This window comes from Lytechinus variegatus, chromosome 8 (assembly GCF_018143015.1).
Source record: "Lytechinus variegatus isolate NC3 chromosome 8, Lvar_3.0, whole genome shotgun sequence".
Classification (NCBI taxonomy): domain Eukaryota; kingdom Metazoa; phylum Echinodermata; class Echinoidea; order Temnopleuroida; family Toxopneustidae; genus Lytechinus; species Lytechinus variegatus.
In genome coordinates this window covers 37,473,187-37,499,808 of record NC_054747.1, presented here as the reverse complement: position 1 = coordinate 37,499,808, position 26,622 = coordinate 37,473,187, and the positions used below count along the sequence as shown (strand labels likewise).

The following is a 26,622-nucleotide window of genomic DNA, read 5'->3' as shown; positions in this document are numbered from 1 at the left end:
CTTAATCTTCTTAATACAGTATTCTTCTCCCCCTCTTCTTCTCCTCTTTTCTCTCCTTCTTCTCCAAGTTTTCTCGCACTAGTAGGCCTTCTCATTTTCTTACTTCATATAACATTTGCAGTAAGCCTTGGATGGTTACCAAGAAAGAAAAATCCTACCATATTAACCATCTGAAAATCAAAATTCCTCTTCGAACTTTTTTACATCCACCAGCAATTCATAAGAATTTTCTTGCTCCGCTTCCTAAATTTGGTTATTTCATTTATTCATTATGTATAAATTCAGAGAAGCATGTGTAAATTTGATGAGCGCCAGCTACGAACACCGGGCCAAAAGGTCAAATTCAGGACAAAAGCTTTCTCCTTGGGGCGATTCGCCAAAATGGTAAGATAGATCGAGTACTAGTATTCTTTGGAAATAAAGTCATATGCCATTTTAAGGTATTTATTTCGATTTTACGGTTAGTGATGAATGTTTACTGAGGTATTGACCAGATATTGTGCACTATAATCTATATTTTCCATGTTCTATTTGATGACCATTTCTGTAAGCCTTATCTGTAGCCCCATGTATTGACTTATTTGCTGGATAAATAAATGTCGATGCACGTCACAGCTGTTATGATGGGCCCCAAGTCTGCGCATCTAACAGTTTGAATTAAGATTTAACATGAATTTCTTCTTAATTCATAAAATCTTTTGGTTAATAACATGCCTTATACTATTAAGAGTAAGTGTATGAAATTTCTCATTAAAGAATGAAAGAAAATATAGGATTCTCTTGTCAATTGTCTTGAAAAAAACCATGGGCAGTCAATTTCAGATTGAAAAAAAAATGGTATCCCATGTCTGCGCACTCATTCACTTTGCACACGATTCTGGGATTTTGATGAAAAAGGCTGCATTTTGAGGCCGTTACATGAAATGCCCTGAATTCATTATTTTTTCACCATTTTGAGTCAGAATTTTTTATGAATACCTGTCTATGTATTGCATGTGTAATGTTCTTGCTCGTTGCATATGTTCTTTCACTAGAATTGTGCAGATAGTACAAAGTATGCAGACAAAGTATGAAAGTACTATACCCAGAGGTCTGTACTACACCCGGAAGAAGAAGATACGTGGGTTGGACATTGGCAGACTTGGGAGACCGCCCACTCATTCAATGAACAAGGTTATGATATAACCTTGTTCTCAGTTATATCTCCATGTGTGGCAAAGGAAGGGTGGCAATGTTTGGCTTATTTTCTCTTTTTCTTTAGGGCAAATGCCTGATTTTTTTTACACTGACAGTTTCCAATACACTTATTATTCATACAACTTGACTCTTATTTAAATTTGATTCTTTAAATCATTTTTTTCTTAATGAAAAAAAAGAGATCAAAAAATGAAAATTTTCTTGCCATATTACTTTCCACCAATAGAGGGCGTACACAAAAATATGCCCAAAATTCAAGTTTTTGAGCGCTCTGGTGAATACCAAAATTATTCCCAAGTTACTTATGAAAGATAAACTACAACTGTATGGAATTAGTAATTTTGGTCACAAAAGTGATATTTCAATGATTTTTTAAAGTGTGTGCTCTGTACAGCATTGGCATACCATAGTCCTACCTGTAGATTCCCCACAGGCAGGGTGGTAGCAGTGAACAAGTGAGACCGCCCAGACATGGGGGAACTGACCATACTACTAGTGTTGGTCTAAAAACTCTAACTTTTATTGCTGCTAGCAATTTGCTTTCCAGAACCAAAACTAACACTGTACTCAAGGATCCAAAATGATAATGCATGCCAATAGCAATAGGCAATAACACCATATAGGCAATTCTCTGCTGGGGTGTTATTGATTGGAAATTTGGAATAGTGCATCCAAAAGTTAGTAAAAAATAATAGGCGTTAATGTTTGTCTAATGTCATCTTCGAAATAGGCTGCAGAGGTTTTGGAAGATTATAGCTGATGATGATGAATGAAACTCGAATACACACACGTTTTTCTGTTACTACATGTATGACCTGTGTGGTGAAATAAGGTTTGCAATGTCTAGCGTATCTTCTCTTGTTCTTGTTGACAAATGTTTGAGTTTTTTAACACTGTCAATGACTCAGTTTTGATTACAGCTATTCATTACTGTTTATAACTTTACTCTTAAGTAAACTGAATTCTTTCAATTATATTTTTCTATAGATGTTAGAAATAGAGATTGAAAAATGACAATTTTCTTGCAATTCTACTTTCTACCAATATAGGGCATACACACAAATATGCCAAAAATTTAATTCTTTGAGTGCTCCGGTGAATACAAAAATGATTCTTAAAGGACAAGTCCACCCCAGAAAAATGTTGATTTAAGTAAATAGAGAAAAAAATCAAAGTAGCATCGCTGAAAATTTCATCAAAATCAGATGTAAAGTAAGAAAGTTTTGACATTTTAAAATTTTTCTTATTTTCACAAACAGTGATATGCACAATTTCTGGACATGCAAATGAGAAAATCGATGATGTCCTTCACTCACTATTTCTTTTGTTTTTTATTGTTTGAATTATACAATATTTCATTTGTTTACATATTTGACGATTATAAGGACCAACTTCACTGAACCATATAGTATTACACAATGCTTACTCCACATGTTCAGGGAGAAATTAATCATTGTTTCACTTGACAATGAGGAGAAAATGAGAATATTTCATATTTCTTATGATAAAATACAAACATTTTTTGTCAATATTTATATGGCCAATATATCAAGTAAATAGAACAAAAAAGACATAAAGCCTTTTTTGATGTAAATTTTAAATTCTCAGCAGAGACATTTTAGGCAGTAATCACAATAAGACATATATAGTACGACTTGTGTTTTGTCATAAAAACATTATTTTGTGATACATATGATGAATCAAGAGTAAGGAGTAATAGAATTATATTATTTTTATGATACCATAATTTATAGGCAAAGGAGTTTAGTAAGACATCATCTTGGAGCATAATATTATGAAATGTTGAAATCAATTAGATCATGAAACTTTACTATAGTGCATCATTATGTTAAACATTTTATTTTCAGGACAGAGATGTTAGTCTTGGTAGGTCTTCCATTCACTGGTGCCCTTGGTCTTGAATTGAAGAATAACATTGGTATCCTTGACAAATATCTTGGTTGATAGATTTTTCTGCTTTCTCAAACCATATGCTACTGTAGCGAGTTTAGCTCTATGAGCTTTCATGATTTGTGGAAGATCGGTTCTCACCGAAATTCTGCTAAGATTATTTGCATCGCTGTGAGGTACGCGTTGCTGATGCTCGGAGGCTTCTAGGATACGCTGACGAACACTAAAAATAACAAACTTTGCTATGATGGGCTCAGGACCAGGGGGAGGGGCGGCTGCTCCAGGTTGCGACTTGCGGGGTAATCGATGTGCATTTGCGATGGATATGGCATTTGCATCCTCCACTGATAGACCAAGATTAACGAAGACGTTGCGGAGCTTCTCATAGACGTTTTCATCTCTGTTATGGGGGACCCCATAAAAGAGGAGATTAGCCTTTCTCTGGTAGAGCTTGAGGAGAATCAGTTTCTTCTCTATGACTGACATGTCGGTTTGTGGTCCTCACGTAGGTTTGGAAGTTGGACGGTCCGTTCACTCGTAGCCGTCATAGCGGTTTTTTAGGTCAGATATTTTATGGTGCATGGTTGCAGTGTCGTTGCGTAACTCATCTATCTTCTGACATAACACCTCGGATAGCGTTTTTTATGTCGGCCTTCAGTTCGGCGTTGGCTCGGGTTGAGCGACCTTGTCCGAGGGGCTAGTACTGGCACGTGTAGTACACTGTACGCGTTGACATGGAGGCGAAGGGAGTAAATGTCAAGCCAAAAGTAGCAAAATAATGAATTTCTGCACAAAGTATTAATGAAGAGGTAGTATAACAACGTTCCACTTATCAAATGTCGCAAATCAAAGAAGTAAATGGTATATGGTATGGCTGTAAAACTTAGTTAAAAGTGGTACCGCGGAGCTGACCAAAACATGTCTTTGCACCATGGCGTCCAATTGTACATGGGGTACTGTACTGAGTGGACTTGTCCTTTAATTAAGTTACTTATAAAATATGAATTGCAAAATGGAAATTAGTACTTTCAGTCACAAAAGCGATATTTTTAATGATTTTTTAAAAAAGTGTGTGCTGTTTACTGCATTGGCATACCATAAAGATCCACATGTTCATGTAGATTCCCCACAGGCAGGGTGGTTGCAGAACAATTTTCTCAAGTTGTATATCATTTTCAAGCTTTAGGAAGTGGTTTTCAAACACAATGAAAATCATAAAATTCATTTTGGGCGAGGTATTGTTGGTTTTGGGGTATCTGGTCACCTGTGTATTTACATTCCTATTCTGAAAAGTTAAATTTAAGCACTTTTTTTCCTAATTTACTTGAATGATTAATCATTGAATTTTTATTATTTATTTTTAGGATGGCTTATCATGATGCAGTACCAAAGGAACAACTTGAAACTCCAAACAACTCAACACACCATCATAACACCCAGCTTGCTAACATGGAACCAAAGCAAGAATTGAAAGAATGGGACAGGGCTGCAGGTGCTCTTGACCTGAGCATCAAGAAACCAACTAGTCCCAGGTTAAAATATTCTGGAGAGGATGGGGACACCACTGCTGGAGAGGAGAAACCTTTACTGGGCGAGCTTTCATCTGGCAGAGAAAAATCGGTTTCACCTGAAAACGTTGAAGTAGACTTGAAGGTGAAATTCTTGCCAAAGGTGAATAACTTTACAGCACATAAAGGACAAAGTGGTGATCTTGTATCCCCAGGTTGTGATGGAGGAAGTGCGGTTGATGTAGCTGCCTGTCCGTTGCCTGAATTGCCTGTGGAGGATAACGTGGAAAGCACACTCAAGGATGGCACGGAGTATGCAGAAAGGGACAACAATCTATCAAGTGCAATGTCTGTGGGCCCAGATGTACTTCGCCATCATCATGCCGATTCTCCTTGTCCTCAAGTGACAGAGTCAACTCCTCCTGCCTTGCCAGTGGAAGATTCCACCACGCCTTGTAACCTCAAGGTAGAGCCTAGTAGTCCGTCACCGCAAGCAACGGACCATGCCAGTCACGGCTCGCCTATCCAGGATTCCACATTTCCTGAAGTGGTGCCAAAGACAGATCCTGGCAGTCCCACGCCACCCACAGACAGGACTTCAAGTAGCACCAGTAGCACAGATCATAGCCCTGGTCCCTCATGCACCAGTAGCACCAATGCCAGCCCTGTTCCTTCGAGACCGTACAGCTCCATGCTTCCCATTCTGTCAATACCCAAGGTTAGACTGAGACAGAATAGGAGTGAGGGTCAATTATCCTGGACTCATGTGCCGTCGGACTCGCCTTCTCTGAACGTAGGGGGATATTTCCTAGATGGACGTGGAGGGTCAACGTCCGGAGAACAGAGCGGCTTGGATCCCATGGATTACAGCAGTAAGGTAATTATATGATGGGAAGACCTTGGTCCAAGATTATGTAAAATGTTCCAATACTAGCAGAAGTTTAAGACCTACATGTACAGTGTACGTGAAAGTTTGAGGGTATCACACATATTTATAAAATATTTGTAATATGCTGTAATAAAATGTAGTTTCATTAATAAATAGCCTGTATGTAATTTGATTCTGGGTTTTGATTTGAATAAATATGGGAAATGAGTAAAAAAAATGTCCAATAGATTGACTAATCCTGTTGGTAAATATCAATCTGTATCTCTAATTTCTGCCTTGCCATATTCAATGCTGTGCATACTTCATTAAAGGACATGACCACCCCAGTAGAATTTTGATTTTGATTAGAATAATAGTTAGAAGAAAAAAAAATCAAACAAGCATAATGCTGAAAATTTCATGAATATCAGATGTGAACTAAGAATGTTATGACATTGTAAAGTTTTGCTTATTTTTAAAATACAGTTACAGTATCAGTGATACATGTATGCAAATGAGAGAGTCAATGATGTTTCTCACTCACTATAGACTTGGTACAATATCAGCATTACCCCTTACCCTCAATTTGCCATGTTAAAGGCATAGATCTTATCAAAACTCTCTATGCTTCCTACTGAATCTTTAAATATTCTTCCATACAGTCTTTGTCAATGTCAGCGGAAAGTGGAACCGATGACCCGTTGTTGAGACCCTCCCTTCTTCAGATGGCTCTACAGCATGGCTCAACTCAAGTCAACATGCCAGCCACTTCACAGGTATATGTAGGATAGTTCATTGACCCTTGGCCGGTCACACCGCCCGGGCGTTGTTGGAGCGGTCGTGGAGCGGTAGAGAGAAGGGGTCGAATTTCACTCACAAAATCGGGGAAAAAATCGAAAAAAAAAACCCAATCGAAATTGAAAATGGTGAACGGTAGCGAGCGGTGATGATTTTTTCTCTCTGCTCCACGACCGCTCCAACAACGCTCGGGCAGTGTGAATGTGCCTTTACAAGTCAAGTCCATCCCAGAATAATAATGATTTGAATCAGTAGAGAAAAACTGAACGCTGAAAATTGGAAAGTGGATGTAAAAAATGAAAGTTACGATATTTCAGATTCTCGCTTATTTTTCACAAAAGTTATATGCACAACTCACTGATATGCAGATGAGAGTTTCACGATGTCCATCACTCAGTACATGTATTTCCTTTTTTTTGTTTGAATTATACAATATTTCAATATTTACAGATTTGAAAAGAAGGACCAACTTGACTGAACCATAAATGTCAAAACAATGGTAACTCCACTTGTTCAGGGAGGAACATATCTTGATTGACATGACAATGAGAAGAAAATAAAAATATTTAATGTTTCATATCACAAAATACAAAAGAAATAGAGTGAGTGATGTAATCAGTCACCTCATTTGCATACAACTCAGGATGTGCATAGAATTCTTTGTAAAATTAAAGTGAAAACTTTAAAATGTCATAACTTTCTTATTTTACCTCCGCTTGTTGAATTTTTCTCTTTATTTAAAGTAACTTTTTGTTGGGATTGACTTGAGAAAGAAACTCTTACAGCAAGTTAGCTTCTGTGAAAGCACAAAAATCAGAGCGTAAGAAATTTCGAGATCAATAATGCTATTTTTTTAAAAGAGATTTATAACTAAACTTTCAAAATCATGCAATATTTCAATTTTTACAGATTTGACATTCAGGACCAACTTGACTGAACCATAAAATGTTCAAACAATTCAATGCATTAGGGTTGTGAAATTAAGCGAAATCTTAGAAATATCAAATTTCTTATTTTGCATTTCTAAGGTTTCAATTTTTTTTTTCACTGTTATGCTTGTTGGATTTTTCTCTTTTAATTTAAATCAACTTTTTGTTTGGGTGAATTTTTCCTGAACATATTTTACGTAAATTTGGTTTAATGAAGAAAAATATATAAATAGGAGATGGATGGCCTTGGTTTACATGTATGGTGTAAAATACTTTCTTATAGTTTTCTTATTGGACAGTAGTGTCTTAACATGGCACAACAACAAACCATACATGTATTTGTGTTTATTAATTTTCACGAGTTGCATGGACATACTCTTGGCAATAATTTTGCACTCTTTGTGCCCGCAGCTTTTGTTATTTTGCCAACAAAAGACTCCCGCCTCTTCAACATTTCAATTATTGCCTTAAATGTTGTACATGTATATGGTTGTGTTATGTAATTCATATTTATACTTGAATTGAGACTATCCTAATGTACATATCCCCACAGCATGAGATTTATTGCGTGAAGGCTTTATTATAATTTGATATCCTTACAAGGAGGAGCCATGGTGTAGTGGTTCAGCCGCTTGCCTCTTTAAACCATGGGTTGAGGGCTCGAATACCATCCAGCGCCAATGTCCTTTTGCAAGGTACTTATCCATGTTTGCCACTCTCCGCCCCAGGTGTTAAATGGGTTCGCGGTAGGATGTGGACGTCATTGTGATTAGATTGGCATGTGTGCACTGATAAATGGTTGCCTGGCCAGGATACTCCCCAGGGAGTGGAGATGGTGCACTTCATGTGTGGAACATTGATGGATTCTGTGAACAGGGTAATAATATTTACGATGTAAAGCACTTACATGTACGTATGAAGTACTATATGAATGTAACTAATATTAATATTTTTATGTTGTGGTTATTTTTAGGCGCTGGAAGAGCAAATGGAACTGAGACGAACAGGAAGTAGTGTAGGGACATGCCCCACCTTGCCCATCAACCCCAAGAATTCTGGAAAAGCCAAACCTCGTACCAAGACTCGGGAGAAGCGGTACTACCAGTGTGAACATTGTAACATCATCTATGAGCAGCCCCGTAAGCTGGAACGGCACCTACAAGATCTGGTTGGCAAACCACCTTACGTGTGCTGTTACTGCGACATGGCATTTCCAACTCTTGGTTGCAAGAGGTTTCACTCTCGTCTACATGAGGACAAGACCATGCCGTGTCCGTATTGCCCGAAGGTATTCCATGAAAGGCGCAGGTATGATGATCATGTCCGCTCGCACACAGGCGAAGCACCGTTTATGTGTCAGGAGTGTGGAAACGTTTACCGTACACGGAGTGCGCTCCGCATCCACAAACGCACGCACGGCAACGACAAGCCCTTGCAGTGTCGTTTCTGCCCCAAGCGTTTCATTCGGATCGGAGATGTTCAGGTGCATGAACGCACCCATACGGGAGAGAAGCCCTACAAATGCGGGATCTGTGAGAGTTCCTTTGCGACCAGCAGCCAAGTCAATCGCCACAGACGCACACATTCAGAAGAGCGCCCCCATCAATGTTCCTATTGCAATAAGACTTTCAAGAATCCAGACTATCTAATAACTCATGAAAAAATGCACCTTGGCCATAAGCCACACCACTGCAAGTACTGTCCTAAACAGTTCCGTACCCCAAGAGAATTGGTTCATCATGAGCGTGTGCATACAGGTGAGAAGCCCTTTGAGTGCAAGGAGTGTGGACATCGCTTTTCCAAAAAGACCAACCTCAAACAGCACGAATTGCAGCACACTGGTATCAAGTCCTTCAAGTGTTCCAAGTGTCCAAAGTCCTTCTACAGGAAAGCATCTCTTATGTGGCATGAGAAAATCCATGAGAATCGGGAACGCTTCCTCTGTAAGGAATGTGGCAAGCTGTTCTTCAAGGAGTCATCGCGCGACAAGCATGTCCGTAAAGCTCACGGTAAAGATGAGGGTTCTGAGAGTGGCAATGGGGACGGTGATGTGTTGGAGGAGGACGACGGAGAAGAAGGTGAATTACAGGATACTGAAGGTGGAGAATCATCCCGTGAAAAAACCCCTGATACGTATCCCAGGGCTGCATCGCGAGAAAAGCGTACTCCGAGTAAAGTCCAAAATGATGGAACTGATAGCACATGCGAGGAATGTGGTAAGACATTTCTGGCCCGCAGATCACTCCTGCGACATTACAGAGCGATTCACAACCGCTACATCTCCAGAAATGGTGAGGGTGACTCTCCTGGGACAAAACCGAAGAAATCCTTTTCTTGTAGAATATGCTCCGAGACATTCCTGACTGATCATCTACGGCATGTCCATGAAGGTACGCACACCAACGCATCCTTCACCTGTGAAACGTGCAGCAAAACGTTCTCCACTCGCCAGCTCCTTGTGAAGCACCAGAAGATCCACTCCGATGTCAAGCCTCACGTCTGTGAAACCTGCGGGAGTGCCTTCACCATCAAGTGGTACTTGAACAGACACATCAACATCGTGCATTCTGACGTGTACAGCCATACCTGCTCCATCTGCGACAAGAAATTCAAATCCAAGACGGCGCTCAGCGTCCACATGCAACTCCACAACGTCGAAGGTAAGGTGTACAGATGTGATCAATGCGATGCAGAGTTTCACGTGAAGCGTTACCTTGCCAGACACAAGCGAAAGTACCACCGTGGCAAAGACAGTGCCAAGACTGCTCGCCGTGCCAACACTAAACACAAGGAAGATTATGATGACGATGATGACGATGACCCTATGTATGACTTCGATGATAACATGGATGATGATGGCTTTGATGTCATGAATGATGATTCCCAAGCGGTGTCTGGGGTGTTCCTGCGTCAGATGCTCTCCAAGGGCAGTGACCTGGATGATTTCAACAAATCCTCAAAGACACTCAACAACCATGACCATTCAGATCTAGAAGATACTACAAATACTTTAAATAATCATGAATCCGACAGTAATAGTGTTCCTAAGGTTGATAGTGACCATGATGGTTCTTCATTTAAAAAGGTACCCAGCAAAGATCAGGACATTGATCAAGAACACCAATTAATGCAATCTTCTGCTGACATTGCAAGTACCTCTAAAGATATCAGTTTTAACTTTACCCCAGAAGATGATGATGCTGAACCTTTTGTTGACAGGGAGGATAATCATGATGACGATGGAGGTGATGATGATGAATACGACGGTGCTTTTTCCCTTGATGATGATGAAATGTCAGATTATGTTTAACGACTAGATTATTCTTATGCAGCAGTCAAACTACATGTAACAAAACCGACTCCAGACAGATCAAAGCTGCCACGTTATTTAGAATGGCATATTATCGATTGGTGTGAAGTGGTTCTTGTTGGGTCAGTATAGTTTTAGAGTGCATTTATCTGTATTTTTGATAGAGAGAGGGGCAGGCAACAAAAGGGTTATTTATTATTCTCATACTCCATTTATCATATCAACTCTTTGCACACTGAGCTATTTTTGGGGGATAATAATGACAATTGTTTCCAAGTTATTTTCATCCATATTGCATCATTGATGCTTATGTAGATGTCATTTAAGAACTATTGCCTTTTATTAGTTTATCTAATTTGAAGGTAGGGGAGAAAACTAATTATTATGATTCTTCAATTTAGTTGTACGCCTGGGCAAACTTGCAACATCAGCACGCAAAGGGTTAACCAACATATACAGGCTCTATCCTTGTTATGTCCATTTTCCAAACCCACCTCCAGACGTTTCCCAGAAATCTCTCCGAGACTCTTCAAATAAAATCAATCTAACCCTGGGAGTATTCCATGAAACAAATAAATTAGTGATTTTTTCACTAACAACTGTTATAAGCTACTGAAAAATTTTTGCATCTGATTGGCTCTGAACAAATTGTTCATTGAAAATCTCAGACAAGATACTTCATGAATTACTACCCCGTACAAGTTAATGTAGTTTTCAACTCAGACTGTAGTTTGTCAAAAATACTTTGTATTAGTTTCTAAATGGTATAGTAAACCAAGGAAGACAAATGATAATAACCACTTGATAATTTAATCTCTTGGCTTCACATCGTTAAAGGCTGATTTAAAGTGCCACTTAGCGCCTGTCTTCTCGTATTGTAAGAAATGCATAAGTTAACTCATCACCAATTCATAGCAGTTGTTTGGACCAGTTATTTGGGACATACAGCGTTAGTCACTGAGGGGCTGATTATCAACTCCATAATTGATTGCATGGATTATTGTACAATTGGTCAATTCTTGGTCATGTGTGTGAACTAAATTATGACAAATCCTGGCTTTAATTAGTAATAAATCATTTTTGTTTACAGATTTATAACTAATTATGATATTGAAATTTAAATTCACTGGAATTTCAAAATGAAATTAAACTTGTGTATGATCGATCATGAAATTAATAATTGATCATGAGGGCTTTAACCCTAAGAGGACTAGGGGGGAGGGCCATGATGGCCCCCTTGACGCTTCGCGCAAAATTTCTGAAATGCAAAAAGGTAGCGCCGCAAAATCTTATGACTTTTTCTATGAAGTCTTGCGCAACTTTTGAGACCAAATTCGAGACATATGGGAATAGAATCGCGATGTCACGTGACTTTGGCTCATTTTATGATTTGTGTACAAAGTCTATGGGAGATGAAATTCATATAAGGGTGATCATTTTTCTTTCTAATTGGTCTGCTTAATTAATTTAGATGTTTAACGGTCTGTGATATTTTCCATTGAAAAAAACAAAAGATTAAAAAACAAAGAAATAAGAAATTCTAAAAACAAAGAAATTCATATTAAGAAAATACTATCATTTAAAAAAAAGTAATACTTCGAGATATGCCTGCCTTGCCAGGGGATGTACTGAAACACATAGAAGTGCATAAATTTCGTACCCAGTCAAATTGATTGAGTGTCGAACAAGAAATGCAAGAACTCAGTATATACTAACAGCTAATTGTATAGTGATTGTTGTAGCTTGATTATGCATCCTGGTAAGGTCAATGATTTCATTTCTTTTAGTCTGCACATACTTGTACAGCTCCTAATATTTTATTATTTTTTTTTGGGGGGGGGGTGGAGATGGGTAAAATTTGTTTTGTGTTGTTTATTTTGTATCTGTTTCTGATCTGAATATTTTTTTCTGTTGCAGAACCATATACTTTCACCATACTATTGTCCCACCAACACAAAATATATTGTTCATTTATTGTTCAACACTATTTGAATTTAGGATAAAGTCACTAGGTCATATGATGTGTCTCGATGTTTAAAATAGAATAAAGTTGTGTATCATGTCATTTTCATTGAAATAATGAGGACTGCATCGACTAAATTGTTAATAGCAGAAACAATTTTTTAAATTTTATATTTCAACATGGCAATGGGTGTTTGCAAATTCAGTTTTTACCCTATTGATGTTGGTTTTGGGTCAAGTTTCACATGAGCATAGCAAACATAAAATGCAGTTGGTCCTGAAAAGTCAATCACTTGGTGTTAAGCTACCAATGTTGTGAATGAATGTAAATTCTGAATAGGTTTTAGAGCTAGGGAAGCAATCTAAATTGTACTTCCAACACCAACTCTAACACTGGAATTGAAATCATCCAATGAAGGTGACGGAAGTAGGCAGGTTTGTTCTTGTCAGTACCGCTAACTGATATTTTCTATTGCAACCAAGACATTCGATGTGGATTGTTAATAAGATACACAAATGAATTGATTAAAGGACAATCACAAGAAATTTGAAGGGAAATATTGGTAAGGAGAAAAGAGTAGAAGAATGAAAGTGATGATTTCACCGTTGATAATTATGTCCACTAAATTTGTGATTGTAATGAGAATTAATATTTTACAATTGTTGAAAGCTTTTTCTGTATAATTTGTATTGTAATATAATTATTTCATTATTCTTAGGGAAAATTTTCCAATAATTTTGATTACGAATTGTTTTGAGTATTGTGTTTTAAAAGTGATTTTTCTTGCACCAGATCAAAGCATTCATTGGCAATTAATGTGCAAAAATCAAACGTGTGTATGTTCCATTGACTGGACAGGGCTGTCTTTGTAAGAGTCATAAATTTTCGCATACATTCGTAATTCCGAAGCTTCGTTATTCCAAACGTTTTTGAACTCACAAACCTTCGGAACAACAAACCTTATTTTGTTTTTGGACTAACGAACCTTCGGAAGAACGCCACAAATGTTCGAATTAGCGAACCCATTTACGTTTACGGATGAAGGAGCATCGAGGTATAGGCAATTTACGTGTCTCGGAATTACCAACCTTTGGAATAAAGAACCTTCGGAATTATGAAGTGCAACCATAAATCTTACATTTCAAACCTTGTCCCGTTTGCTGACCATTCTACATGTACTTCTAATTTCCTTGTCATTTTTCCTTTAAAAGGAAAAATGTTAATGCTTAAGAAAACAATGTCAGCTAGATCATGATCTAATAAATTAAAAGTTTCTTCTTAATTATCTCAATCATGAAGTGGCTTAAAAGTTACGATGATAACTTTTCCATCTTTGTTGGTAACTTTGATAGAATCCTTAATTTTTATCGATTGTCTTGCAATGTTACCATTAGATGGCAAATCTATCAAATAGAATTGATAAAACAGACCCTAGATGTTTTTTTTACCTTTCTTCTTTGCTATGATTCCGTTCCCATTGGCCCATATTCTAAAGTCGGGTTTGATTTAAACTGGTCCTAATTTGTGGTTTAACTATGGATAGCCAATTATGACAAGGAATAGAGGTTTAATGAATTGGATCATTTGATTCTAAGATCATCCTTCACTGTCTGAGAAGGAGGAGAAAAAAAGGTGGTTCATTTCAATATTAGAGAATTAGGAAAGCAAACAGAAGCATATTACCCAAACAAGATTTTGACATGTTTGGCTTTCCATAAGTTAAACAAGGGTCTACATTAAACCCTACTTCATATGGACTATTCTGTCACCCTGTGGTCTTGGTATCTTCTAGGTCGGGTAAGTAACATCCATGGAATACTTGATTTTGATTGGCTGTTGGATAGTGTTACCATGGCAGCTACCATTATGTCAAATTTAGTTTGATGAACAGATCCTATATGCATACCTTTTCTACTATGAATCCGGTCCCTTTCTGTCAGCCTGTGGTCTTATTAAGTTCTAGGTCTACGTGACTAAAATATATGCCAGAGAAGTTTTAACTCATTTTCCTTTTGCCATGTCATAATTTTCAATATAGAGCACCTAGTTCATGCTCATGACCCTGTTTCATTGCCTACATGTGAATCGACTTTCGTAAAGCTATTTTAAAATCTGTGTATGATTTACAATGGACTTGAATATTAAAGGGCCAAATTAGATGATGAGATGCCACAATTTTTTCTGACATTTTGCATCCTATGTTGGCCTAAACAAAAACCAAATTCATAAAGTTTCAATTGTCATTATAGCCATTCAGTTGATTTAAAGATTTAAAAATATTATTCTAGCCACTAGCGTACCTGGGGGGGGGGGGCAGACTGCCCCCCCTGACGAGTCACAACCCATGCAAGGGACGTATCTCTGTCCCCCCCCTTGACGAGTCACTACTGATTCTGGCTCAATTTAAGATTGGTTTGATCTTTCCTGCATTGTTCCTAAGCAGTCTAATGTTCAAACCCTCAGCTTAGAAAAAAAATGCTAGTTGGATTTTGAATATTTTATCCATATACAGTTGTGGTCAAAAACTAGTGAACCCCACCAAAAACTCCACTCCTCCATGCTGAGTGTTGAATGTAGACAACACTACAATGTTCAGCAAGCCAGGAGAAACATATTTATTGAATGTAATAATTGTTTCATAACCTGAATTTCCAATTGAATATCAAAAACATGGCAGAACATGTACACTTTGAATCTATTCATTTTTTGTGGTTTACACTAACCTTTGATCACCACTGTATATATATCTTATTTCAACTTGTATGGTCTGAAATGATTGAAAGTCACACGTGACTTGCAATATCTGATTTGTTCAGTTTGCAAAAAGCTTACTGAAAAATCTGTACATTGTGACACAAAACTTATACATTAATATTAGGGTAGACTTTTGCATTTGTACATTGTGGTCATTGCAATCACTGAATTGTAAAGCCATATTCTAAGATTTGTGATATGTGCCCTGGACCTTGTTTCACAAAGTTCACTTATCAGTCTTAGGTAGATTTTACAATTAATAGCATTGATCATTATGCTTTATCAATTTTACTTATCAACATGAAAATCAATTACAAATCTATGTGTTAAGGGGCCAAGGTCTGATAAATAATCATCCTATATCTTAACAACTCTGTGCATTTATATTTTGTCATCAATATGTTACAATTTATATCATGAAAAAAATTGATATAACAAATAGTGAATACATGTGTGCACTTTTTAATATACTGTACATAATGCAATTAAAGATGGGATATTATGTTATATAACATGCATGTAATTATAACTGATGGTTATTCTTAGTATGTAATATTATGAAGCAAATCATTGTTGTTTAATAGTCATTGATGCGTATTGTGCAAACTGGTATGTGTTGTAAGTATATTTGTGGAATGAAAATATAGCCATATTGATAGATACTGGAGACATGTTTTTTGTATTTTTTTGTTTAAAGGGGAATCAAACCCAAATAAAACTTGTACAGCTTGTTTTTAGAAATCTAGAGGAAAAAGGAAAATCAGACAAGTTGACAGGTGAAAATTTGAACAGTATCGGACAAACAATGAGGAAGTTATTAATTTTTAAAAGTTGTACATGTTGGTAATCACTATGCCCATGGAGACTTCAAATTGGCTTCATATGGGATGTCACATGTAAGGTAAGGACTACTCTTCCATGTACTCAATAAAATGAAATGTCTAAAATGTCATATTTCAAAAGTTTTACTTCAAATTATATATTTTTTCATCAGAATATGAAAATTTACTGCCTTGGTTATATTTTGATTACTGCCCCAGGGTAATGGGTACATCGGAGAATACACAAATTCCTGATAATTAAGTACAAGGCCTATGGGAACTTTGTCCTTGCACTTTGTCATAATTTACTTACCCAGTTGCCAATTTGAAATCTACAAAGTCTTAGGGTTCTCAGTTTAAAGCAGCCGTAACCTTTTTATTGATTGTCTGATATCTTTCAAACTTTCACCATTCGATTTTATTTATTTTTTATCCTTTCCAACACATTTTATGGCCAAGGCTGGATTCCCCTTTGTTCATTTTCAAGACAGTTATACTAATGTAACAAAATATAAAAGTACAAACAAAAATAGACCAGGGCTGGTTATTCAACTGAAAGTATTGATTAAGTATTTTATTTGATATTTTACTCTGCTGAGCAAAATGTTTAACTCTTATTCAGATCACGCTTTATGAAGCCAAATTTAAGCAAAATACTAAAAAATTACTATTATGACGTCATAAAGTTAAAAGCAAAATAATGTGCAATGTACTGAATGTATGTTTGTATAGTGCATGCAAGCCAAACTTTAGACAGACTTCTGACTTTTATTAAAGAAAAAAAATTGATATCAAAGATGAATAATATTTTACTTTAAAAATACTGAGTAAAATGTGTATTATTATTATAGCTTACGTATCGAATTAAATGCTGGCCGAGGTCTGTCATTTCATACCAAACCCCCAAAATATTTACATGGTTTATAAAACAACGCAATTAGATATTGTATAACAGGATAATTATATAATACCTGGCATATTATAAATGCTGGTTGTTAGCCATTATTAACATCATGCTGGAATTTTTTTTTAAATAATGAGAGAATTTTATCAATATATGATATATATTCCAATTGTAAAGTTTCATTTTTTTCTCACCTGCAAAACAGAGTGAGACTATAGGCGCCGCCTTTCCGACGGCGGCGGCGTCAACACAAATCTTAACCGAAGGTTAAGTTTTTGAAATCACAGCATAAATTAAAAAATATATGGACCTAGTTCATGAAACTTGGTTCATTCAAATTTATCTTTCCCCTTTTTTTGCCCGTTTGTCATCTTTTAATTCATTTCCCTTTCTTACTAATCATGCTAATGTATTGGTATTTATTAGTGTTTTGTGAAAAATAAGCGAAACTTTAAAATGTCACAACTTTCTTATTTACATCCGATTTTGATGAAATCTACAGCCGTATACGAGATCGATTTTTCTCAAAAATGCATTAAAAAAATCAACATTTTGCTTAGATGGACTTGACCTTTAATAAGTTGACCTTTAAAAGGTTACATTAGCTTCCTTACGTAAAAGTCGTCAGATTTGAAACAAAAGGCCTCTTATGAATTTTATTCTAATATGAAGTCTGACTGCATAATCTATATGTATATTGGTTGAAACAATATATGCAACAATTCCATGTTTACATTTATATACTAATTGATTACTCTGTGTTGATTTAATGATAAATCTTTTATCTTTACACGACAGGTTTCAAGTTTCCCATAAAATACTATTATGTGACTAGATGAATTGAACTTGAAACAAATTTATCCCTTTTCTGTTATTAATCGGACAAAGGGCTATCAATTCACAACCAAATATACATGTACATGTTTTCTGTAATAATTGTGAATTCAGCTTGAAAGGAAAATAACAACGCTGCTCCTGATATATCATCTAGATAACAGAGTGAGTACAGGTTATTTCTTCATCTCTTTAACAAGGAATGCATGTTTTTTTTACTATAACCTGATCGAAAAAAAATGCCATCATCACCTTGAAAGAAGGATTATTGTTTGATTGTTCAAAGAAAGGATGTATGAAAATGACAAAAAAACCTTTAAAAAATTATTTCTTCGTGATCTACCCCCCAAAAGAATCTGGTTTCAGCAATTATTGAATCACACAATATATTTGGGATTTAGCCACCATTAATCAGGCGTGGTTTTCAGTTTCAGTGATCACGTATGTTAGTAGCTTTGATCATTAGCGTCACAATTTGCACTATCGATAGTAATTTAATTTTAAATGTTGATTACAAGGTAAATTATTTGTCAGTTAACATTTTATGATTTAATGAAAGTCAATTTTAGTAGTTGAGAAGTATATTTTCCTTTTCTACCGTGTGTCTAAAAAAACCCGTAACACTTTTGAAATGGTTGCCAAATTGAGCATATTTAATTTTATGAAGAAATGTCAATATGTATAGAAAGCTGTATGACCCCTGTTCATCGAAGCATGATTTTTTTTTCAATTTTTTCATTTCATATGAAAGGTTGGTCCTTTAGCTTTCCATACATATTGACATTTTTTTCATGAAATAATACATGCTCAATTTGGCAACCATTTCAAAAGTGTTACGTTTTTTTTGAGACACACGGTATATATATATATTTTTTCCAGAGGATGGTGAGCTTCCTCTAGATATGTGATAGGCCTGTATAGCTAGTACATTCAAATCTCAAGAAAATAAGCTTCACCTTCACCAGAAACTATTTGCTCAGCATTATACTTTATGACTCGATCTCTGAATGTCTCTTTACTTCACAGTATTTAAAAAATAAATAAATCAAGGACTATCTGCAACATTCTCTCGGCCATAGAAATATTCTGACATTGATATCCCTTGAGCTGAAGTGAAGCATAACGAAAGCCCAGGACATATCTCCGGTTAATACGACAGAGCAGTAAACCAAGTCAACCCTCTAGACATCTGTGGACATCAAGACACATACCAGGAATGAGAGACTCTCATCTCATATGCTACATACGTTTCACTACGATTTAAATCATTTTGTGTGTAGACCATTGTATTTTAGTTTGTTACATGTTATTCCGATGTTATTTCAATCCCACATTTTGGTTATCTATATTTTATATGTTAATGAGTATTGTGTAATTTAATCCAAGATTAAAGTCTGAATTGCTACATTTAAAAGCACCATGGTAAAACTCATTATTTTAATCACTTTACTTATTACTCATATAGTGTATGAATCTGAAGGAATATTCTTGATGCAAGGTCAAGAGGCCAACTTGATTTTCCCGTATCCCTGTGATAGTACAAAAATTACATTACAACAATCTAACAGATGGCCACTTTATAGGTCAACAAAAGGGTCATCACTGTCTTTGCCTGCAAATCAGGTCCAGAGATTTGAGGTTAATAATATGATTATCAAAGGTAACTGCTCGCTGGATCTTACAATAAGAGATCTAATGAAAGATGATCAAGGAACATACATTTTGTTAGTATATAAGGATGGTGACATAATAGGTGATGGTACACATAGAGTATGGCTTGAGGTAGACTATCCTCCTGGTAATGCCTCATGTGTTGTAGGTAATGATAGAGGCGGAGATTGGGTGGCAGTAGACTGTACAGCTAAAGCTGGTAGTCTACCAGGAAATATTGAATGCTATCAAGATGGTCTATGGATGCCTCCGTTGACAAAACCTATTGAAACTGGCTCTCTTCTGAAACAGACTCTTCTCATTAGAAAATCACAGCCAGTATTTTGTTGCTCTTCTGATCGGCAGGAAGATAAATCAAGATGTGCATGTGATGATTGTGCATTGTTTCTACAGAATATCCATAGCACAGACCCATGCCCTACCGAACCAATCGTGACAAAAATACCAACAATAAGTACAATAATGAGCACAAAAAATAAGTACAAGCCTACAGACGTGGCAGCAATTATGATGTCTACTGTTTTCGTCTTGTCAACATCTACTAATGAAATGAAAAACACAGGAAAAGAACCAAAAGCAGTTATATATTCTTTGACAATACCTGTCGCCATGGTTTCATTTATTTTAATCATGTACTATGTCTGGAATAAAGCTAGTCGAGCCAATGTTGGTCAGAAGACCAACCTCCATCGAAAAACCTATAAACGGGCCTATACTGAAAAACGTGCCAAAGGTGTAACGGAGAAACAGATTACAAATCATTGTTATCAGCCCCTTAAACATGTTAAACGGTCTGCTGAGATATCTGATGAATTTGGTATAAACAGAAATGAAAGTCGAGCCATGACGATGTGAGAAAACGTGAGCTTCATCTCCTCACCTGGTAAATTTATACAAAATGAAATTACTTATCCATTCCTTTAGATATGTGGGGCCCGTTTCATAGAGGACTTGCAACTGCTGTAACGTTGCCATTATGGCAACTACCATGGTAACCTTGATTATGATTGGCTGCTGACAATTGTTACCATGGTAGTTGCCATATAATGACAAAGTTACAACAGTTGCAAGTCCTTTATGAAACGGGACCCTTATCTAAATAAATGCATGCCAATGACAGATTTGCACGTACTTGTATGCATTCAATTACTAAATGTTAGATGAAAATACAATGAATTAAGAATTTCCAACTTCACCGCAGAGTTATCTTTGATTTTCAAGAAGCGCCAAGATTATGATGAAGAAAAACATATGTTTGATAATCAAATGGATTGAAATTGTTGATTCAATCCTTTGTTTCTATTGTTCTGACTGTGTTCTAGCAGAGCAACCTCACTATATCATGTATATTGAACAGTGCAATACAGCACATGTATATCGAAGGACATGGACTATATTATAATTTGAAGACATGCTTTTTTCGATATCTCTTAATTACAAGTCGGATGCATCAGATGCAGTAAACTTAAATGTAGATAAATGTTCCTTCATCAATAGATTAACAGTGAGAGTACGAAAAGTAAAGAGTCAATAAACAAAAAATGTAAAAATGTAAATAAGTTCTTTGTCATATCGTTGCGTCACATTTTTTTCTTCTTTGTATCTGAGTGCAATATCATAATTTTCATCATTATAAAGAGCTCAAAATATGAGACAAACTGATAGAGATTAAGACAAGGAAATATATATATACATATATTGGGAATATCAGAATGATTTCCTCGTGTATCTTGTTCTTTCGTCAATTTACCTTTTACAATTTATGTTATTTCTAGATATTAAATGTTTTATTGTTCCTATGTTGGGAATATCAGAATGATTTCCTTTTGTGTCTTGTACTTTCTTACAATTTATGATGATACTTATGATGTCTACTGCTTTTGTCTTGTTGACATCCACTACTAATGCAACGAAAAAATCAGAAATGAATCAAAAGCAGCTATCGTATATTCTTTGATAATACCTGTAGCCATTTTATCATTTCTCATGAACATCTTCTTTGTCTTCATTAAACTAAGTCAAGGTAATGTTGCGTCTAAAATTCCATCTACATCGAAAAACTTGCATAGTGACAAAACTGAAAGATGTGTAATGGAGAAACCGAATACAGCCCATCCCACAATCTGCAGAGATATCTGGCAAGTTTGATATAAACAGAAATGAAAGCTGTACCAGTAGAGATACGGCAATGTGATTCTCTAACAATTTTTTTTTTGGTTGTATTGTATATTTCAAACTTAAAGATTGATATTACATGTATTTCAATTATCATGATTATTACTACGCCTCACACACTTCTGTAAATAGTTGAGGCACATTATTTTTTCTTTAAGTAAGAGTTAGTTTAACCGTTTTTACCAGATGACGGTGACTATCACTGGATCAAATAGATGCTTGTTTTAATCGTCCATCTCTTCATAGTTCAATGGTATATCATATATCCAAAGGTGTGACAACAGCTCAAGCATCTGCTTAAATTATCATAATACTGTATGTCTGTAACCAGGCGCGTACGCAGGATTTTTGAAAGGGGGGGGGGGGGGGGGTTGTTGCACCCACAAATGTAATAACGCCCACAAATGTAATAACGCCCACAAATGTAATAACACTTTACCCACAAATGTAATAACGCCCACAAATGTAATAACACTTTACCCACAAATGTAATAATTTCACCCACAAATGTAATAATGCACTTTACCCACAAATGTAATAATTTTTGATCGCCCACAAATGTAATAATGACTTTACCCACAAATGTAATAAATTTGAAGGGATTTTTGGCAAATCCGTTCTGAACTAAAATCGTATAGTAATGCGTTCATATAGCACAAAAGTGCAAAGTCTCTTTTCCTGACCCGGTTAATTAACAAATTATACTATAAATCTAAAGTCTTTATTCCAGACCCGGTTGTTTCAAAAATAATAATATGAGCCCAAAGTCTTTATTCCAGACCCGGTTGTTTAAAAAATTATAATATAAGTACAAAGTCTTTATTCCAGACACGGTTGTTTAAGAAATAATCATATGAGCCTAAAGTCTTTATTCCAGACCCGATTGCTTAAAAAATGATAATAGAAGTCCAAAGTCGTTTCTCCAGACCTGGTTGTTTAAAAACATATAATATAAATCCAAAGTCTTTTTCCAGACCCTGTTGTTTCAAAAATTATGATATAAATCCAAAGTCTTTATTCCAGACCCGGTTGTTTCGAAAATAATAAAATAAGTCCAAAGACTTTATTCCAGACCCGATTGTTTCAAAAATGATAATATAAGTCCAAAGTCTTTATTCCAGACCCGGTTGTTTAAGAAATAATCATATGAGCGTAAAGTCTTTATTCCAGACCCGATTGTTTCAAAAAAGATAATATAAGTCCAAAGTCGTTTCTCCAGACCCGGTTGTTTAAAAAAATTATAATATAAATCCAAAGTCTTTTTCCAGACCCTGTTGTTTCAAAAATTATAATATAAGTCCAAAGTCTTTATTCCAGACCCGATTGTTTCAGAAATGATAATTATAAGTACAAAGTCTTTATTCCAGACCCGGTTGTTTAAGAAATAATCATATGAGCCTAAAGTCTTTATTCCAGACCCGATTGTTTCAAAAAAGATAAAATAAATGTAAGTTCCAAACCCTTTCAAGACCCGGTTGTTTAAAAAAAATATAATATAAATCCAAAGTTTTTTTCTTTATTTCAGACCCTTGTTTTCAGACATATATTAATAAGACCCTATAATTCCAAAATCTTTATTAAGACCCACCCCGTATTGACCCTTCAAATTAATATGATTAATCAAAAGACCATCTTTATTCCAGACCGTTTGTTTAAGAAAAATCAAAGATGCCGTAAGCCAAAATCATTTATCCGTTGTTACCAGAAATTAAAATGTAATAATAATATAATATAAGTCCGAAAGTCGTTTCTTCAGACCCGGTTGTTTAAAAAAAATAATATATAAATCCAAAGTCTTTTTTTCACCCAGACCCTGTGTTGTTTTTCAAAAAATTAAATAAAAATAATCCAAATCTTAATTCCAGACCCGATTGTATAAAAAAAGATAATAAAGTCCAAAGTCTTTTCTCCAGACCCGTTGTTTCAAAAATTATAATATAAATCCAAAGTATTTTTCCAGACCCTGTTGTTTCAAAAATCATAATATAAATCCAAAGCCTTTATTCCAGACCCGGTTGTTCAAAAGATAATAATATATTCCAAAGACCCGATTGTTTCAAATATTATGATATAAGTCCAAACTAAGATACGATAATGATGTTCCGGTGGAATAAAAATGAGAATCGAGCCTAGTCTTCTCTCCAGACCCAGTTAATTAAAACTGGTGGAATCAAAGTCTTTGTTGTTGTTTTAAATTGTACTGAACGTATTGTGAATACACACGCTATGAGTAAATTGAGAATCAAGCATAGTCTTTTCTCCAGACCCGGTTATTTAAAACTAAAAACTAGAACCCTATAGTAATGCCTTCATAAAGCACAATATGAGCCCAAAGTCTTTTTCCAGACGCAGTAGTTTCAAAAATTATAATGTAAGTCCAAAGTCTTTTTTCCAGACCCAGTTATTTCAAAAATTATAATATAAGTCCAAACTAAGATACCATAATGATATTCCAGTGGAAAAAAAGAAAATCGAGCTTAGCCTTTTCTCCAAACCCTGTTATTCAAAAATTTTAAATAACAATACAACAACAAAAAAACCGTATAAAGAACCCCATAATCTTATTAATGCTGGATAACATGGACATATAGCGTAGTCTTTCAGCCAGACCCAGTCATTTGTTTTTCAAAATAAGGCTAAGAGTAAAAATATAAATAACTCCAAATCTAATACCAAGCAATCCTTGAACCTAAGAACATGTTTTTAAAAAGAGGTTTAGAATGTTGTCTATATTCCAGACCTAATTATTACAAAAATTACGAAAAAAATCTAACATAAGACCCTATCATATTCTCTTGGAATAACATGAGTTGTAAAACGTACTCTTTCCTCCAGACCAGGTTATCTAAGAAATGAATTAAAAAAAGAAAATTAAATCTAAAACCAGTTTTCAAAAGTTACACCCAGTAAAAAATATGTCTGTACCCCACACCCAGATTCTTTTGTATAATAATACTAAGACCCCTACCAAACATTGTAATTATGCATTTGCAAAGAAAACGTCCATTTTCCAGACTTGGTTATTATTTAAAAATAAAATTGTCTAAAACAAATACCCAATAATCTAACTACAGTGGAATAACATGGAGATCGATTGTAGACTTTCTCCAGACACAATTATTTCAAGAATGAAAAACAATAAAGCCCAACCCCCAACAACGAATCTAAGAACCAACAATCCTCCAAATTAAGACCAAGTACAAAAGCACATGTTAGAGCGTTGTCTCTATTCCAGACCCAGTCATTTAGAAATTAATTCAAACAATCTTAAAAACATAAGACTTTGTCATATTCTTATTCCTGTTGAATAGCATTATTATTATGCTTAGACCTTCGTCTAGACCCAGATATTTATAAGATAAATAAATATTGAAAAAAAATCAAAGCTAAGACCAATCTTTAAAATCAAACCCAGTTAAATGCTTGGGTTTAGAGAGTTGTCTTTACCCCACATCCAGTTCTCTTAAAATACAAATTAAGCAAAAGATTAATCTAAAAACTTAGACACCAGCATCTCCCAAACTATAAAACCCTGTGATAAGGCATACCGTAAGTTGGTATACAACTTGTTTTTGTTTGATGGAAGTGAAGTAATAAAATTGAATTGAATTGAATACCACAAAACGTCAAATTAAGAAAAGGCGTAAATATTTAGATCTGAATGGTACGCGCTTTAAATACCCAAAATAACAACAACAACAACGTTATTCTACATCAATGATATTGTGGCGTCTTGGTTAATATTGTTTGTCTGTTTTTATCGTTTCTAATAATTTCCTATTTTGAAATAACTGCATGGGTCTAGAGCAAAGACTACACCATATTTAAAGACTGGGCGTTGTGGCGTGCGCCTGTAATCCAAGCTGTGGGGAAGTTACAAATTGATGCAGAGGGTCGAGGTTCGAGCCCTGGTCACGTCTTTCGGATGGTGACGTTAAAGGTCGGTCCCAGACGTAAATAATCATATCTGATTGAGACACGTCTGACAAAACTCAAACACACACACACGTTTGCCCCCTGGAAAGATTAAACCTCAAGATGTTGATGGACCTGAATCTACCGACGGGACAGCCTAACTCCGTAACTCTGGTACGGGTGTGGGAGGGGGCTCTTCTTTCTTTGCCTGTCTCTCTTTCAGTCATTTCAAATCAGTTTTTCCTATCTTATCACTTCTTGATCACATAAATCCTCTCTCTCTCTCTCTTTACTTAACGGGTCACTATAACCCCAGAGAATATATCTTAGGCCACTGAGATTATTGGAATTGTAACTAATAAAAAAAAATGCTGAATATATTACAAATGGTGCTTGGTACACTGAAAATTTAAAGTACCGAAGAACTTGTTGAAACGTTCAAACGTTTCTTGTTAGAATGATTTTCTTTTATATAACATCTCATCGATCGTCGGTCAACAACCTTATCGTTTACGGGAAGTAATCCCCATATTGTGTGCTGATATCTTATTCATCAGTTTTTTGTTTTATATGTATTTAAAGGTTTTGTGTTTTTTTTCATAAAAAAAAGGAATGAATATACAAAAAATAATAATAATAAACAAGTGGAATGCCTCTGACCGTCTCACCTGCATCACGCGATTCAAAATAGCAGCAGTGCTGACTTTGAAAACTACTATAACTCGCACAAGATGTTAAGTGATACTTGGTTACTCTTATTTCCACGTTTTATGAACTAGACCAATACACTTACAGAAATAGGATGGTAATTCAACAAATACCCCCAATGTGGCCAAAATTCATTGACCTCACATGACTTTTGACCTTGATCATGTGACCTGAAACTCACACAGGATATTCAGTGATACTTTATTACTCTTATGTCCAAGTTTCAAAAGTCAGATCAATAAAATTGCAAAGTTATGATGGTAATTCAACAGATACCCCATTATGGCCAAAGTTCATTGACCTTTGACCTTTTTCATGTGACCTAAAATGCACACAGGATGTTCAGTGATACTTGA

At 35.6% G+C, this 26,622-nt stretch overlaps 2 protein-coding genes across 2 annotated transcripts; both read left to right on the top strand.

The window, feature by feature from the left end:
* The first annotated feature begins 319 nt into the window (after nucleotides 1-319).
* Nucleotides 320-11,056, top strand: LOC121420458 (zinc finger and BTB domain-containing protein 17-like). Its single transcript, XM_041615102.1, has 4 exons — nucleotides 320-384; nucleotides 4,473-5,493; nucleotides 6,147-6,260; nucleotides 8,185-11,056. The coding sequence occupies exons 2-4, from the start codon at nucleotides 4,474-4,476 to the stop codon at nucleotides 10,519-10,521; spliced, it is 3,471 nt and encodes a 1,156-aa protein (XP_041471036.1). The 5' UTR covers nucleotides 320-384; nucleotide 4,473; the 3' UTR covers nucleotides 10,522-11,056.
* An 8,160-nt stretch (nucleotides 11,057-19,216) lies between these two features.
* Nucleotides 19,217-20,323, top strand: LOC121419695. Its single transcript, XM_041614155.1, has one exon. The coding sequence runs from the start codon at nucleotides 19,217-19,219 to the stop codon at nucleotides 20,321-20,323; it is 1,107 nt and encodes a 368-aa protein (XP_041470089.1).
* The last annotated feature ends 6,299 nt before the right edge of the window (nucleotides 20,324-26,622 follow it).

Bases quoted from the DNA above. Each gene is read 5' to 3' on its own strand.
- LOC121420458 (XM_041615102.1), top strand. From the start codon at position 4,474: ATGGCTTATCATGATGCAGTACCAAAGGAACAACTTGAAACTCCAAAC. The intron at 5,494-6,146 runs GTAATTATATGA...TCTTCCATACAG, and splicing joins CCATGGATTACAGCAGTAAG to TCTTTGTCAATGTCAGCGGA. The intron at 6,261-8,184 runs GTATATGTAGGA...GGTTATTTTTAG, and splicing joins ACATGCCAGCCACTTCACAG to GCGCTGGAAGAGCAAATGGA.
- LOC121419695 (XM_041614155.1), top strand. From the start codon at position 19,217: ATGGTAAAACTCATTATTTTAATCACTTTACTTATTACTCATATAGTG.